The sequence below is a fragment of the Sturnira hondurensis genome, unplaced genomic scaffold (genome assembly GCF_014824575.4).
Source record: "Sturnira hondurensis isolate 20B ecotype Veracruz unplaced genomic scaffold, ASM1482457v3 Scaffold0009229, whole genome shotgun sequence".
In the NCBI taxonomy this organism is placed as follows: domain Eukaryota; kingdom Metazoa; phylum Chordata; class Mammalia; order Chiroptera; family Phyllostomidae; genus Sturnira; species Sturnira hondurensis.
The window spans coordinates 774,407-791,562 of NW_028081860.1; the positions used below are offsets into that span (position 1 = coordinate 774,407).

The following is a 17,156-nucleotide window of genomic DNA, read 5'->3' on the forward strand; positions in this document are numbered from 1 at the left end:
GACAGAGGGAACATAGGCCCAGTTGGAGGGAGGGGCCATGGTGGCCGAGCTCTTGCTAACAGCGGGAGTCCCCCTATTCTGTAACACGGAGCCCTGCCAGCTGCAGGGCCCCAGTGCACATTCTTTCCTTTGGGAGTGGAGCTTTTCTCCCCTGGCCATTTCCTGGGTTACTGGTTTGTTCCCTCCAGAAAATGTACCACTAACTCCCTGATCATTTCATCTGTCCATTTTCTTCCTGGTTGGCTGCATCTAACGGAATCCAGGCCCATGGATGTAGGTGCCAGTGTCGGTGCCTGCTGCCTTCCCCGTGCTCAGCTGAGAGAAGCCAGGGAGCAGGGACAGATGCTCAAGGGGTGCTGCCCTTGTTGGGGGTATGCTGGGTTGTACGGTCTCCCCCTGCCCAAATCTGTGTCTATGCGGAACTTTGGTAAAAGGTGAAAGATTTATATGATCTAAAGAGAAACCAGAGTATTCTATGTGGAACTTCGGAATGTGGCCTTATTTGAAGTTAGGTTGAGGTCACACTGGATTATGATGGGCCCATGATCAAATATGGTTTCCTTGTAAGAAAACAAGACAGCCCTGGCCAGGTTGCTCAGTTGGAACACCATTTTGGACACCAAGAGGTTGTAGGTTTGATTCCCGATCAGGACACACACCTAGGTTGCGCCCCCACTTGGGGCGCATAGGGAGGCAACCAATGGATGCTTTTATCTCACATGACTTTTTCTCTCTCAAATCAATAAACATAACCTATCTTTTCTATAGAACTCTCCCCCACAACTGACCACCCTAAGCACAAATGAAATGCCATGTTAAGGATGCAACAACAGTAAGACACACACAGGGAGAGGGCCGCATGAAGATGAGGGCAGACACTGACGTGTCTACAGGCCGAGGAATTCCAGCTACACCAGAAACTAGAAGACACGAGGACAGGCCCTCCTAAAGCCCTGGAAGCAGTGCAGCCCTGCCCATTCCTTGATTTCAGACATCTGGCCTCCAGAACTGTGAAGGGATAAATAAGTTTTCTTAAGCCCTCCAGGGAACGCTGTTATGGTGGCTCTGGGGAACGAAAACAAGCAGACTCCATGACCTCAGGACCCCAGATGTTGGCCTCAGAGGGGCCAAGCTGTGGTACCTCCCTCATCCATCCCCTCCCTCTCGGCATCTGATGTTAGTCACAAACTCCTGTTGACTTTCCTTCCTAAATGCTTTTTACTTTCGTGGAAAGCAAACGGCCTTCACAGAGTCCCTGAAGCAGGGGTGTCAAACTCACCGGGGGCCACATCAGCCTCGCGGTCGCCTTCAAAGGGGCCCAATGTCATTTTAGGAATGTATACAGGTAACGACTCCTTAACAGTTAAGTGAGAGTTTGGTGCTGCCGCTGGGTGGAAACAAGGTGCTCGGCTGGATTCGGCCCACAGGCCTCGTGTTTGCCACAAGTGCCCTCGAGTGACCCGGCTGGGGCAGGAACAGTCAGGGTGGAGATCCATGTGGGTGGATGGATGGTCAGCGAAGCGTGCAGGTGGAAGGTGAAATAACTGGATCTGTCCTCGTATCCCATGGAGTGGGGCAAAATGGAGGCACAGAGAAAGGGGGACTCTGGAGGCACTGGGAGGCAAGACTGGGTCATGACAGAACACGGGGTCAGGGTGAAGGACATCCAGGTTCCCAGCCCAGCCAGTAGTGGCAAGTGGGTGACAGGGAGGGGGGGAGAGATGGGTCCTGAGAAAGCCAGGTGGCTAGAGGCCCTCTACCAGGTAGGCTGGCCTCAGGGGCAGGAACCCTCCTTCGCCGTCACAGGTGGCAAGAACAAAACAGGCAGGGGACAGGTGGGTCTGTCTGCATTTAATGGCAGGGGCTGAGGTGGGGCATCCCACCTGCTGCTTTTGCTTTTCTAGTAGCAAGGGAGGAACCTGCAGGTGGGGGGAGTCATGGAGTACAGAGTTGGCCTGGTGGGGCAGAGGGACATTTGGGGGGGGGGCCCAAGACATGGGGGATGGTTGGGCAGCATGGAAGTCCCCTCCAGCAGGTGACCAGGAATGTAGAGTGGCCCTGAGGCTGGTGTGGACACATTTGCCCTCTTTGTCTAGGTCCTGAGGAGCTTGCCCATAGCCAGTCGGGGCCTGGGTCGGCCACTGTCCCTCTGATACTCCACCTCATCCCTAACTCCTGTCCTAGGCTGGGGCCTGGGACAAATGAAGGGGCTACTCTTCCTTCCTTCCATTGGGGCTCAGTCCCATAGACAGAAGCTGGCTCAGGCAGGGCCAGTGGTGGCTGCGGACGATCACAGTGTTGGTAGTTGAGGAATGTAGCTGCGCCCAGGGCCAGGAATGTGCAGTTGAAGCCTGTGGTCCCAGAGTCCTCCTGATTCGGGGTCAGGTGGTGGGAAGGTGGGAAAGGCAGAGACAGACGGGGTGGGGAGGGGCCCGGTGCTTAGAGCTTGTGAGGGTTCACCCATTTGTAGGTACCCTCGTACTGGAAACCTACTCTCTTCATCAGCTCATCTGCTTCTGCTGGGCCTCGGCTGAGAGAGAGAGAGACGGGCAGAGGGTAGACATGAGGGAACCCTCAGCCTAGTGTCCCCCCGATCCCTCCTGCCCTGCCCACCCCCTCACCTGCCATAAACGTAGGGGATGGGCTGGGGCTTCTCACGCTCAATCCTGTGCAGCAGTGGGGTGAAGATCCGCCAGGCCTCCCGGAGCTCGTCACTGAGGGGACACACTGTAGCTTTGGGGGGATGTGGGGACATGGAGGGAGAAAGGGAGGGGGCAAGCCATCCCCACCGCCTGGAGTCCAGCCCAACCCCATTGCACATGGCACAGGTCCCCTCCTCACCTGCGCACAAAGTGCATCTGGCTCCCACAGAAGACATCCAGGATGAGGCGCTCATATGCATCGGGGAGCTTCACGTTCTGCAAAAGAAGGTGTCCCCGAGGCTACCTGTGCACACTGAGCCCCCTGGTCCCACCCTGGGCTGGGTACCCACCTTGTATCTGTTGCCATAGGTCAGGTCCAGCTCTGACTCCTCGGGGTTGAAGAACATGCCGGGCTTCTTGGTCATCATCTTGGTGTATACGGCCTCGTTGGGCTGCACGCGGATTACCAGCTCGTTGCGCTTGCACTGCTGTTGGAAGATGTCTCCAGCCACGTCGCGGAACTGCAAACGCACCTCGGCCTTGCGCTCATTCAGGGCTTTGCCACAGCGCAGGATGAAGGGTACCCCTGTGTGGGGGCCAAAGCTGGCCTCAGAACTGGCTCTGCTAGCAGCCCAGGCCACATGCTGCACGTGAGAGTGCTAGGGAGAGTGTGTAAATGACAGGGTACGTGCCAGTGAAGGTGTGTACGTGTGTGACAAGGTCCCACCCTACATACCCACATCGTTCCAGCATCCCTGGTGGGCTGCCCGATGCCTGAGTGGGTCAGACCCAAGGGAGAAGAGCTCCATGAGGGCTCGCCAGCCCGCCTACCAGGCTTGGAGGTGTCACCTACCGTCCCACCTCTCATTCTCCACATAGAGGACAACAGCTGCGAAGGTGGCAGTGGTGGACCCCTGAGGCACTGTGGGGTCATCCAGGTAGCCTTTGGTGGCCTCACCCTCTCCGTTGGGATTCCCCACATACTGGCCCAAGACCACATTTTCCAGCTGTGCCTCTGAGATACATTTCAACACCTTGACCTGGGACAGAGGTGGGGGAGAGAGGGATCTCTTGGGTAAAAAGGTGGAGCGGCCCTGTGCACGGGGCACAGCATGAGTCACATGACCCAAAGGCCTCCCAGAAACACCCTCATTTTTTTTTCTGAAGTAGGCGAGACTTAGAGAGGCAAGGGGTCTGCCCTTGGTCGCACAGCAGTTACTATTAGTCCTGCCACGTGACATCTTGGGCTTCTGCGTCCCAGCCCAATGCATGCCTTGCTCAGGGCTGGTTTCCAGGGCTGGCAGCGAGGGCTGGGGGTGCCCCTCCACCCACCTTCTCGTCTCGGACATCGTCTGAGTCAGTGGAGGCCGGCTTCTCCATGGCCACCAGACACAGCATTTGCAGCAAGTGGTTCTGCATCACATCCCTGGGAAGGAAGCAGGTAGAACTCGGGTCAGGTGCTTCCGGAGGGGAAGAAAGGTGTGAGGAGCAAGCCAGCCTCAGTCCCCACCCTGCTGGCCATGTATGTTCCAGGGGCAGGGGCTTTAAGTGGGACTTTTGAGCAACAAGTTGCTTCCTGATCCTCAGTGTCTGCCTGGTCCCCTCAGGGCAAGGAAGGAGACAGTGACCTTCCCTTCATAGCTACCACTGACTAATCAGATACTCTCACTGCAGAATTTGAACTTCGGGGTAGGGAAGGAGGAGTCCCCTAGAACAGGGAGGGGTGACCCTGCAGGGAGGCAGGGCTCTCACCGGATGATCCCAAATTCATCGAAGTAGCCTCCGCGACCCTCAGTACCAAAGGGCTCCTTGAAGGTGAGGATGACACAGGCAACATTGTCCCGGTTCCAGATGGGACTGAAGATCCTGTTGGCAAATCTGCAGGGAGGGAGGGGCAGGGCAGAGGCTGGTGCTGCATCTGCCGGGGCAGCTGCAGGGCAGGTGAGGCCCCCCCGTGCCTGCCCCTGCCCCTGCCTCACCTCAGCACCATGAGGTTCTGGACCATCTCCTTGCCCAGGTAGTGGTCGATGCGGTAGATCTGGTCCTCACAGAAAAGGGAGGAGATGTGGTTGGACAGCTGGTCGGAGCTCTGCAGGTCCCTCCCGAAGGGCTTCTCCACAATGACGCGGTTCCAGCCTCTGCAGGAGCCCAGAGTGGCGTCACCCCCCCAACGCTCACTGGGGAGCAGGGGCTAGAACCTCATCACCCCCAATAGCCTCTTCTCAGGGAGTGGGGACAGGAGTGGCTCCAGGGCAAGTGGGGGAGCAGGAGGGGACATCAAGGGCACAGTTATCTCCATGGGTTTTAAAATGGGAAAAAGTCCCTTTCTTTGTTGGTGCCCACTGAGAGTTAATATGGCGTTCTGCTTTCAAAATCAGGACAAAGTGAAAGATGGTTTCTGCCTGGGGAAAACAGTGAGGTGCCCAAGCCCAGGCAGCAGGATTCTTGTGGGGCAACACTGCCACCTGGTGACCATGAAGGGAACCCTGGGAAACACCAAAAAGCCAGAAAAGCAGCAATTGGCAGTTTCATGGAGCCACACTGCCACCCTGTGCTCCTGTGTGGACTGCTTCCAGGAACAGCTGGATTTCTAGTGATAAAGATAAGACCCTGAGGGTTTACAGGAGGATTTAAAATGTAAACATGTGTAGTAGCCTTTTCAGCAAGAATGTCAGAAAGCTACTGTATTTGCAGACTCTTCCATTCTTTGTGGAGCTAATTCACGTAGCGAACAAACAGGGGCATCCTTCGTTTTCGGATGGGGTCCCTACACTGGGATGCCCCCAGGACTGTGGACAGCTGCCAGGGCTGGCCATACCAAGGCAGGGCACGCCACGCAGGCAGGAAGGAAGGGAAGAAGACAAGTCTCACGTTTGGCTCATGCAGATCTCTCGGATGTTCTTGGTGACGGCCTCATAGACAGTGGGGGGCAAGGCCAGGTAGAAGAGCCGGTTGGCCGGTGACCCCTGGCAGAGGGTGTTCATGTGGTGGTTGAGATGCTCATAGGATGCTGCGTGATCATACTGGCCAGCCACATAGGAGTTGCGGGAGAAGAACTCCTCCAGCTTGGGCTTCTCCTCCGGGGTGGCCTGGGAAAGACAGACAAGGGATGTTAGTCCTTCCTCGCTCTTCCCACAGCCAAGGCAGGCTCCTGTGGAAGTCAGCCATCCTGGCCCCACACAGGGCTCCCCCCGGCTTTGTCATTTTGCACACCCAAGCAAGAGGCCAAGGTGGCGTGTGTCACTACAGCAGATGGGGCCCAGCAATCCCAGGCCAGGCTCACGATGGTCACCATCACCCCTGGGGACCTTGTGCCCCAAGACAGAAGTCAAACTTCAGGAATGTTTCACCTGGGAGAAACATACTGGAGAAAAATCTCTCTCTCTAAAGTCATAATGCCAAACTACAGAGTGCTGAAAAACCCCAAATCTGTAAGGTTTCCATGGTAGAGAGGCTTCCTCCCCCCCAGCCCTGGGGCACAGTGAGTCCACACGAAGGGGAGATGGGAAACAGGGGCCCCAGGCTCGTAGGCTTCCCGCACCGCTCCTGTCATCAGGGGAGTGGCAGGACCAGGCAGGCAGTTTTCTGTGCCAGTTTTGCAGTGTGGTGTGGGTGGTTTTGTGGAGGGCAAGGATGAGAAGCCCTTGGGTGTGAGTGGCCCCAGGTGACTGTCCTAACATGGCCCTGCCCTCAGGACAGAGAGAGAGAGAGAAGGGCAGGGCTTGGGGACAGGAGGAACAGGGAGCGGGAGGAGGGAAGGGCATCCTTGAATGAAGTGGGGGGGGGTACTTCCTTCAGAGAACCCGGAAGGTACTCACTTTGAAGTAGGGCTCGCTCTGCTTGCGGATGTCGGCCACTGTCAGGCGGGAGCGGGCATAACCCACAATGAAGGTGTTTTCGGGTAGAAGGCCATCCCGGAACAACCACCTGAGGGCAGAGCATGGTTGTGGCCAGGGTGGGGAGGGCAGGGAAGGTGAGGAGGGCAAGGGGCAGTGGGGCAGTGGAGAGGGTTGCTTACCAGATGGTGGGGTAGATCTTCTTCTTGGCCAGGTCACCCTGCGGCAGAAGGAACAGGCCTGGTTAGGAGAAGCTGGAGATATGACCTAGATTGTCTCCCACCTGGAGACCCAGTACTCACCCAGGGTCACCACTCAACTGCGAGCATACCTGCTTTGCTCCTGTATGTAGTCAGAGGAGCTTGAATTAGAGCCTGCACTAGCCCAACCCTAAACTAACAGCACCCATGTATATCACAGGAGCCACAGTGAAGTGGATGCACCTCGTGCTGGCCAGGAAGCACCACGACCAACCCGGACCCCCTGCAACCAACCACACACACCATGATCTCTGGTCTCAGTGCAAGCAAGAGGAACCAAACCCAAGCCAAAAAGCCCGTTTCTAACCATCTCATGAGCTAAAGATGGAAACCTGAAAACTCCACTCACTAGAACCAAATGACAGTGGAAGTAGCACGTATGAAAACTTGTGATATGTGGCCTTCAATGCTTACGTTAGCAAAAAGAAAAAAAAAGGAAAAGGGTTGAAACTAATGAGCTAAGCATTCAATTTAAGAAGTGAGAAAAAGGACAGCAGACTTTTTAAGCCAAAAAAAAAAATTACAAGGTGGGAAATAATGAAGAAACAAACCAAAAGATGAACAAAGGCAAAAGTTGGTGCTTGAAAACACTAATAAAAACCAGACAACTCTCTGGCAAGATTGCTTTTTGAAAGGCACCAAGCATTAGGAAGGCAGTGGGAGAAACTCACAGTCAGGCAACACAGGGGAGGGTTTTATGAACAGCCTTACTCCACATTTGACAACTTAGATGAGATGGAAACATTTCTTTTTTTTTTTGAAAAGATTTTTAAAAAAAATTTTTTTATTTACTTTTAGAGGGGAAGGGAAGGAGAGAAGGAGAGAAATATCAATGTATGGCTGCCTCTCATGAGTCCTCTGCTGGGAACCGGCCCACAACCCAGGCATGCGCCCTGACCAGGAATCGAACCGCGATCGTGTGGTTCGCAGGTTCGCGCTCAATCCACTGAGCCACACCAGCCAGGGCTTGAAAAGATTTTATTATTTATTTTTAGAGAGAGGGGAAGGGAGGGAGGAAGAGCGGGAGAGAAACATCAATGTGTGGTTGCCTCTCGTGTGCCCCCTAATGTGGACCTGGCCCGCAACCCAGACATGGACAAATTTCTTGAAAAATCTAACCTACCAAAATGGAGTGAAGGACCTGAGTGGGCAATGGTCATTAAAGAAAAAGGACTGTGGTCACTAAACCTTCCCACCAAGACAACCCCAACCCTGACCCTGGCACAGGAATCTTCGCCAGCAGGTTCTACCACAATGCCAAGAAGCGAGCGCTCCAGTCTGAGACACTCTGCTGCAAACAGAATGGGAAGCACTCATTAAGCCACTTTATGGGGCCTGCATAGGCTTGGTCCTGAGACCTATAAGAAAGGCACATAGGCCCTGGCTGGTGTAGCTCAGTGAGTGCGGGCCTGTGAACCAAAGAATCGTAGTTCGATTCCCAGTCAGGGCACGTGCCTGAGTTGCAGGCCAGCTCCCAGCAGGGGATGCATGAAAGGCAACCATACATTGATATTTCTCTCCCTAATTCCCTTCTTCTCTAAAGATAAATAAATAAAATCTTAAAAAATAAAAGGTACATGGGAACTCTTTGGCCTGTCTCATTCACATCCACAGGTGCAGATGCAAAACCCTGCAAAAAAAAAAACATAAGCGAACCCAATCCTGCAATGTTATAAATGTTACGCGTTAGAACCAAATTGGGAAGCATCCTGGGAACAACAGGTTGCCTTGATATTGATACAAGGGCCCTGGCTGGCATAGCTCAGCGGATTGAGCGCGGGCCTGCGAACCACACGATCGTGGTTCAATTCTCAGTCAGGGCACATGCCTGGGTTGCAGGCCAGTTCCCAGCGGGGTATGCACAAGAGGCAACCATACACTGATATTTCTATCCCCCTCTCCTTCCCTTCCCCTCTAAAAATAAATGAATAAAATCTTTAAAAAAATTAGGAATCCAAGGGGAAGTTCCTCACTTAACTTGATAAAGGGTACCTATAAAAACCCCACAAAGATCACTGCCCTGACTAGTGTAGCTCAGTGGATTGAGCACGCACCTGCGAACCAAAGGATCATGGTTTGATTCCCAGTCAGGGCACGTGCCTGGGTTGCAGGGCAGTTCTCAGCAGGGGACGCACGAAAAGCAACCACAAACTGTTATTTCTCTCCCTCTCTCCTTCCCTTTTAAAGATACATAAATAAAATATTAAAAAACCCCACAAAGATCATACATAGTGGGAAATGTTGAGCTAATCCCCTTTAAACAACCAGGAGCGCCCTGGCTAGTGTGGCTGAGTGGAATGAGCACCAGCCTGCGAACCCAAAGGTCGCTGGTTCCATTCCCAGTCAGGGCACGTGCCTGGGTTGCAGGCCAGGTGCCAGGTCCCTGGTTGGGGGCATGTGAGAGGCAACTGATGGATGTGTCTCTCACCCTCTCTTTTTCCCTTCCTTCCCTTCTCTCTAGAAATAAATGAATAAAATCTTTAAAAAAACCCCGCCAGGAGCAAGAAGAGTGCCTTCTATAGGCTTTAAAAGTGTCTTTGATTTGCTAATTTTAAAGAGAGGGAGAGGAAAAAAGAAAACATCAATTTGTCGCTCCACTTATTCATGCATTCACTGGTTGATTCTTTATTTTTATTTTTAAAGATTTTAAAAATGTAGTATTTATCTTTAGAGGGGAAAGGAAGGAGAGAGGGAGAGAAATATCATTGTATGGCTGCCTCTGGTGTGTCCCCTGCCGGGAACTGGCCTGCAACCCAGGCATGTGCCCTGACTGGGAATCAAATCATTGGTTGATTCTTATATGTGCTCTAGCCTAGGACGGAGCCACCACCTTGGTGTATTGGGATGATGTTCTAACTGAGCTACCTGGCCAGGATCTTATTGGCCCTAGTCTAAGACCAACTAGAGGCCCTAGCCAGCACAGCACGGTGGCAGAATGAAAATGGTGTAAGGGTGAGAAAGGAAACAAAAACAAAAACAAAAACAAAAACAAAAACAATCCAAAAAACCTACAACACCCCAAAACAACTGGCATTATTTATACAATAGATGATAGTCTTGTCTATTGAAATATAACCACCTCAAACCAAGCTACAAATTATTATAATTAATGAGAGTTTAGCAAGGTTGCTAGATTAAATAAATCAATAGATGAGAGTAAGCAAAGATTTCTTAGAACACAGAAAGCAATAACCAGAAAGAACTGAAAAATTAAGGCTTCATCAAAATTAAAAAAACTCCTGTTCATAAGGCACTAAAGGCACTATTAAGAAGTGGAACAAATAAACCACAGACTGGGAGAAAATAGCCACCAAGTTTATGTACTTCCAAAATATATAAGCCACTCCTGCACCACTGTAAGAAAACCACCCAATTAAAAGTGGGTAAAAGACTTGATCAAGTATTTCACAACAAAGAGAAATGAATGGCTAATAAACACGTAAGAAAGTATTCAAAATCGTCAGTTGTGAGAAAAATGCAAATTAAACCACAAGGAGATACCACTTCATATCCACTAGAATTGGCTGAACTCTGGAAGATGGACAACACTGAGTGATGGAGAGGATGTAAAGCAAATGCTTGTACATGGATGTTCATAGCAGCCTTAATTTACAGTATCCCCAAGCTGAAACCCGCCGCTGAATCAACAGGTGGATGGACAAACAGTATGTTCACTCAATGGGACACTACTCAGCCAACAATAAGCAATAAAGTAGTGATCCACCCAGCCACCTGACACAGGCAAATCTCAAAAACATGCCGAGGCAAATTACTCTGAGTTCGCTTAAATGAAGCGCTAGAATAGGTAAAAACTAATCTATTGTGATAGAAATTATATCAGTGGTTGCCTAGAGCAGGGAGTGGATTGGCTGGGAAGGCTATCCAAGAATTTTCTGGGGAGATGGAAACATCCTGTATCATCATAAAGACTTGTAACCAATTGCAGTTAAGATTTGGTATTTCAATGTGTACACTTTTTGCCTTAAAAAGAACAAGACTGCACTGGCTGGTGTGGCTCAGTGGATTGATCGCAGGCCTGTGAAACAAAGGGTCCCGGTTGACTCCTGGTCAGGGTGGTCAGGGCGCATGCCTGAGTCATGGGCCAGGTGCCCAGTAGGGGGCACTAGAGGCAACACAGTGATGTTTCCCTCTTTCTCCTTCCCCTCTCTAAAAATACATAAAATCTTGAAACACATACATACATATATGTATACCCCCTCCTTAAAAAAAAAACAACAAGACTGCAAAAAACAAGAATTGAGCGGAGGGTAGGGAGAGGGTAAAGCAAGGTAACAGAATACTATGGGAGCTGGGTGATGGACAGTGGCTGCTCATAGAGCTGTTTTGTTGACTGTGTACTTGCGAAACTTTCCAAAATAAAAGCCAGGGTGGGACACACAGCAACTGTGAGCAACAATATAGCGAATCCCACAAATCTGATGGAAGTCTCACTAGAAGGAATCACAAAGTTTCTTCTCCCCAAGCTCCAGTTCAGATGCTGTAGTCATTCCAACAGCCTTTAATTTTGTGAACTAACAACTGAATTCCCCCTGCAGGTAGAAGAGGAGGGGGTAAGGATGGTCACAGGCTCCTGGAGAACAGAGCAGGGAGCCCTTTCATCTGCCTGCCCTGTAATTGGAGCCCAGGATGGGTGTGGGCTGTCCACTGAGCGTTGCCAACCATTTGGAGGGGAGAACGTGCTAGGCTGGAGTGGGTCGGAATTCGCCCCAGGCTGAAAAAAAGGAGGCCACGCCACTGGAACCAAAGCAATCCCTATCTGGTTAAAATCTCCCTGGAGACAGGCAGTTTGGGAGGCACTGGAGGCCTGGGGGGAGGGTACTCCTGGGCAGGAAATCCTAACTTACTATGGGTGGGGGTGGGGGAAGGCTATTTCTGAGACAGCAGGCTGTGGGAGCTCAGGGATGTCTGGTGTCTTGAATGTTTCTGTTCCTCTGTTCTTTGCTTCACCTCCAATCTCCTTGGGTGATCTGACCTCTACCCAGGGCTTTAGGTGGGGACCTGCATGTGGACAACTCCAGGTGTCTTCCAGCCCCAAGTTTGCTGAGCACCAAGCTCACACAAGGAGCATGTCTACTGGCCTTCTCCAAGTTCTATCGGGACCCCAAATTTCCAAAATGGGCAGTCCCCAAACAAGAGCACACTATGCCAGTGCCCCCACTCAAGCCTGCCAACTGCTCTCCCAAATGCTCTAGAGTGGGTCTCCCAAATGCTCCGGAGTGGGTCACATGGACTTCCGCCTTGCACGTGAAGTACTACTGCAGCCCCATCAGATGGCTGCCCTGACTGGTCCTTCAAGGCCCGGCTCTGACCAGCCCCCTACCAATCTGGGCTTTGAGATTCCCCTCCATGTCCCTCAGTGCCCAGGAGCCCCCACAGCGGTACTACTCATGGCTAATTGGCAGTGCCAGCTTCTGCCTTCTCCCACCAGTGGGGCTGGATGGGGACTCTGCTTCTGTTACTTTGGCTCTGTGTTGGCCCTGCTGGTTCCAGAGAGGGCTTCCTGGGGACTAGCCCCCAGGAGAAACAATGAGAAACACAACCTGCAAACTTCTCTCACCCTTCCTCATGGCAGAAAAAGTTTGCTTACCATCAAATTCCAGCAGGCTGTGAGGAATCAGGACAGACTATGGGCAATGGATTGGTGGCAGGGGATGAATTTCCCTTCTGCTGAGTCACAGTGCCCCACACCCCAAGCTGTTCTTGCTACTGCCTTTGGGATTAATTAGCCATAGAACCTGCTGGTCTTGTTTAGCTCAGCCCTTGCAGCCAGCATGTCTGCTGGACTCCAAGTCACCCAAGGAAAAGGTGATGTGGGACCAGGGCAGCAGTGGCGGGGGGCTGCTGGGGGGGCTATAGTCTGGCAGCTGCCATCTCTGGGCTCCCTTCCCTGCTGGCTAGGGCTGGACTCCTCTGCAAGAAGGAATGTAGGCATTGACTGAATCTACACACAAAATCCTAGGGGCTTGTGGTAAGATACGGCAATCTTTCTCGGACCTTTCAATTTTGCTTGAGGACCACAGCCGGGAAGGAGCTGCCTGGGGACATGGTGACCTGGCTGGAGAGGCACGACTTGATTGGGATCTCCAGCTACTGACGTCTGGCCTGGCTAGAGCCAAAGAACCTGGGCTACACACACCTGCTTGTTGTCCCCCAGGTTTGACTTCAGTATGCTGTCTTATAAGCTCAAACCACTGCTGATGTGACTGTGAGGGTGTTAGGGCAGGTGTGGCTGAGAGCACCAGGGTTTGGCTGCCAGCTGGAGGCCCTGTAGGGGTGGGCCATTCCATCCCCCCTGGATCATTCAGGTCAAGGGTCTGCTTGGGTTTCCCAGGGTGGAGCCGGGGTGCTGGCTGGAGCACAAATGGCTCCTTGCCAAGAGTGAGAGAACTGGGGGCTGCTGAGGTAAGCTTGGCTGCAAAGCCAACAAAAGGGCCTCCCTCCTCCACTCTAGGGCTCGTGAATCACTAGGGTTTTGGGGGGGTGCCAATATCATCATGACACAGCAAGAATCTTATCAGCCCAAGAGGAAGGCACTATAAAAACATTCCAAGGAAAGGGAGGGGCCAGGACTGCCAGGTCATCCCTTCCTTGTACAGGCCCATTATTGGGATGGGTCCTGAGCATCCATTGAGCCCATGGCGCTTGTGGTCCAGGTGGTGAGGCCGAGGCCCAGAGAGATGAGGGGCTGAGGACCACGCAGTAAGCCTATCCTGTCCAAGCAGACCCCCTGTCCTATCTCTTTGTTATCCCCCTTCCTCTCTATATCTCCTAGAAGAGTCACTCCAGTCTGGCCAAGGTCCTGCCAGATGGGGAGGAAGTGATCTGCCAGGCCCAAGGATCCGCAGACCACCTCATGCTTGTCTGTAGGGAAAAACTGGTTTCTTTTCATTGTTTTCTGAACTGGGACAGTAAGTACTTCTATTCCCTTCCTGCTTGGGGTTGGGAATCCCGAGAAGGTGGGGGAAGTGGCTACATGGCAGGGAGAACAGAGAGCAGCTCTAAGCCCATTGGGTAATATCATTATGCCCCCAGGAAGGAAGCGGGGCGTGCGGGCGAGTGTTGGGTAAGCGGGCGAGGGACGAGGAAGGAACACAGGATGGCTACATGGGCCCAGCCTGCCCTGGGGGACCTGCCAGCCACTGTGTGCTCTGTGTCTACTCCCTGGCCCTGGCTCTGCAAGCCTCGCTCTGAAGACCCTCCTCATCAGATCTGTGTGCTGAGGAATGGGGCTGGGGACACAGGGGCGCATTTGTGTCTTCTGTCACATGTGCCACTCAGAATTCCTTGCTAATTCACCTTGGGTCCCAGTCCCCCAGAACACAGGTCCTAGGAGGAGGGTGGGGCCTGTGCCTCTACGCTGCAAAGGAGGCACCTGATCACCATTTGCTGGATGAATAAACAGAAAACTCCCTGGTTTCCCACACTACCACCCTGCCTACCTCCTACATGGAAGGAGCAGGCAGGGGAGGTTGGATTTGGGGAGCTGTCCTAGGTGTTCCCTGAGTGTGAGAGGCCAGCCCACCCCATTCCAGCCCCCTTGAACAGAAGGATGGACAAACAAACAAGGCTCTTCTTTGGAGGACACCCTGTCCTCCCCCCAGTCCACCCTGCTGGAGCAGCACTTCCCCACTTCTGCTCTAGAAGCCTCTGGCTGTCACTCTTAGAGCAGAGGAGAAAAAAGGGGAACCCTATTGATTACAAAGAAACGAAGTTGCCCAACCCCAAGCTAGCCCACAGGGTGACGGCACTGAGGAGTCACACAAGCAGCTTGGCAGAGCCTCAGCCCCCTGACCCTTGCTTCAAAGGCCTCATTTGCTATGTGGAAACAGGTTCAGAGAAGAAAAGACACTTGCCCCAGGTTACACAGCAAGCTTGGATGCCCTCAATGAAGTGTCTAAAAGTTGAGGGCCTGGAATTGTAAGCCATTTACTGTAGCTTGGGATGCTCTTTTGGAGCCTCCTGTGTCAGGCTGGTATGGGAATGAAGAAAAAAACGAGAAATAATCCTGGGTTATTTTCTCCTCCAAACTATTTCTTAGACAAAGGGCCTAATGGTCAGAGTCCTAGGTGATAAGGTTGGCAGCCAACACAGGTATAGCTCCCCCTAAGGGGACGGGGCTGGGGCTGGGGCTGGGGTGGAAGCCAAGCCTTCCCTCGTGCAGTCCTATTTACTCCCCAGACTTGGGCTTATGGGGAGTCAGAGGACCTCCCTTCCATCCCCCTGGCTTTCAAGAACCTGCTTTCCTGCTCTGCCTTCTGCCCTGCATTCTGGCTCTCCTTTTTCAATTCTGATCAGAATCTCACAGTTGACAGCGAATAGTCCCTGCAAAGGGTTGCAGCGCATTACAATGCATGAACAAAGAACCAAAGAACAAAGAACCCCTCTAGACTGAGGGGACCATGGTGTGAAAGGTGCAGAGAGACAATGCCTATCCTTTCAAGAGCTAACTAGTTTTGGTAGAATTCTCGCTCAAGATTATACGGTAAGTTACAGGCAAAAATGGTCCTGGGATACTTAGCAGACTCTTGGTCACGTCCAGGGTTAAAAATGAAGAGGCAGCTGCGTTTTACTTCGAGATGAAGCCCTGACAGCTCATCTCACCAACCCCTGTACACATCTTGCCACCCAGCAGATCTCCTTTCTACACTTCACACTGGGAGGGGGCCTTAGTGTGGGAGTCATGGCTTTTCCTATCAGAGCAAAATGGCAGTGCCACTGGCTAGGCAATGGGGCAGGTCACAGCAACCTCAGCAGGCCTTGGAAGTTGGGGCAAAGAGATAATGTTCAAACAAAGGTTGAATGTTTGTCCCCAGGGAACTTGATGTGGTAGAGAGAGACAAGGTGGAGATTGAGCCTCAGATACTGCCCCTGCAACTCACTGACTGTGTGACATTTGTCAAGTCACAAACAGGTTTGAAAAAGATAGACACAATGAATAGCCTCTCCTGTTTGCATCTCAGTTTTCCCCAGGGAGGAGGAAGTCCAATCAGATAGTCCCTAAGGACCCCTCCACTTTAGGACCTGGGTCTACAGCCAATGGCTGTGCAGATTCCAGATATACCTTAAAGTGAGTGTGTACCAGGTAGTGCTGGGGTGGCACACAGGCAGGAGCAAGAGGGAAAGCCCAGGTGAGAAAGCTCAGGCACCCAGCAGGAAGGGACCTTAAGCAAAGTCACACTCTAAGTTTGGATTTTAAGATTCAGAGCCTGGGGGAGACTCACCGATGCACCCATGATGATGAAGATGTGTGTTTCAGACTGATGGAATGCATCACCCTGGTACAGCTCTTCCCGCAGGATCCCGCACACCTGGGTCCGGCTCAGGGCCACCTGCTCTGCCATGATGCTCTCTGGTGAAAGAAAGACTTGTTAACAAGGCAGGAGAACAGAAGAGCATTGAGAAGTTGGCCCCTTTCTTGAGGGGTCTTTTGGGCTCTCACCCAGCTGAGGTCTGATTATTAAAACCACTGGCTATGAATGGTCAGGGTAGGGGTGGGGGCGGGGGCAGGGGAAGGGGAAGGGGCAGGGGCAGGATGATTAGGGGTTGAAAACTTCTGGCTCTGGGCTCTGGCCACACTCCCTGAGCAGCCTTCTTTTACAGTGTACATTATAAAATTACTCAAAGCACTAGTGGATTCCAACTAAAGCCTCAGTTCTGTCGGACTGAGTAAAACCCTGCTGGAGTTACCGCATGACCTGCCTTAGGTTCACATAACCCTAGAAATCAGGCAGAAAGTCCACAAAGAGTTGGAGCATGTTAGACCCTGCAGCTCCAGCCCTCCTCCAGCCAAGCTGGGAGACCTAGGCAAATCACCGCCCGTCTCATGGTCTCAGTTTCCTCAGGGGTACAACGGGGACAATGGGGTGGGATAAGACCCTTTGATTTTGCCCGGTTCCCAAGCATAGCACACCAAAGAGCCTCGCGGCGCGGCGCAGCACGCCGTCCGCCGGGGTGACACCGCGTTACCTGAGCCTCGCTGCCGCCGCCCGTCGTGCTCACAGCCCTGGAGTTCCTAGCCGTTTCCGGGGCCTGAGACCCGCCGGTCCATTTAACCAGCGGGGGCGGGAGCCAGATCTGAGCTGACCGCCTCAGACGAGGCTCGCGGGCGGAGCCTCCAACGACCCATCCCTTGTGGGGGCGGGGCGCGGGCAGGTGCGCGCGCACCCTAGGCTGACCCTTGGCGCGAGGTCCCCAGCCTTAGCCCGCCCCGCCCCTTGGGCACTTGCGCCGGTCGCTTTGCCGTGCCGCTTTGCCACGTACCCTACGCCTACCAGATCCGCGGGCAGCTCCGCGCCGTTTGCTCACGTATCCATCACAGGATAGTCCCGACTCCTACAAGCCAACTTTCTCCCCCGCCCCCGGTGGCCCTACGCCCTCGCAAAGGGTTCCACATCCGC

General features: G+C 52.8%; 1 protein-coding gene across 3 annotated transcripts; it reads right to left on the reverse strand.

Moving 5' to 3' along the window:
* Positions 1 to 1,832: 1,832 nt before the first annotated feature.
* On the reverse strand, positions 1,833 to 17,131 carry G6PD (glucose-6-phosphate dehydrogenase). Of its 3 annotated transcripts, none has more exons than XM_037056979.1 (13): positions 17,031 to 17,131; positions 15,981 to 16,108; positions 6,661 to 6,698; positions 6,461 to 6,569; positions 5,514 to 5,731; positions 4,622 to 4,780; positions 4,395 to 4,520; positions 3,975 to 4,068; positions 3,496 to 3,682; positions 2,993 to 3,228; positions 2,842 to 2,918; positions 2,622 to 2,714; positions 1,833 to 2,530 (listed from the first exon to the last, which is right to left on the reverse strand). In XM_037056979.1, exons 2-13 carry the CDS (start codon positions 16,098 to 16,100, stop codon positions 2,440 to 2,442), a joined length of 1,548 nt encoding a protein of 515 aa, XP_036912874.1. In that variant the 5' UTR covers positions 16,101 to 16,108; positions 17,031 to 17,131; the 3' UTR covers positions 1,833 to 2,439. The 3 variants fall into 3 exon arrangements, with proteins under 3 accessions (XP_036912874.1, XP_036912873.1, XP_036912872.1); XM_037056978.1 differs by having other exon boundaries at positions 17,020 to 17,125; XM_037056977.1 differs by lacking the exon at positions 17,031 to 17,131 and adding an exon at positions 16,726 to 16,883.
* Between the last annotated feature and the right edge of the window lie 25 nt (positions 17,132 to 17,156).

What these genes read in the sequence shown, in the direction of transcription:
- G6PD (XM_037056979.1), bottom strand. Translation starts at nt 16,100, where the DNA reads ATGGCAGAGCAGGTGGCCCTGAGCCGGACCCAGGTGTGCGGGATCCTG. An exon ending in TCATCATCATGGGTGCATCG is followed by an intron (nt 6,699 to 15,980) that starts GTGAGTCTCCCC and finishes CTTCTGCCGCAG; the next exon opens with GGTGACCTGGCCAAGAAGAA. An exon ending in ATCCCCTACGTTTATGGCAG is followed by an intron (nt 2,531 to 2,621) that starts GTGAGGGGGTGG and finishes TCTCTCTCTCAG; the next exon opens with CCGAGGCCCAGCAGAAGCAG.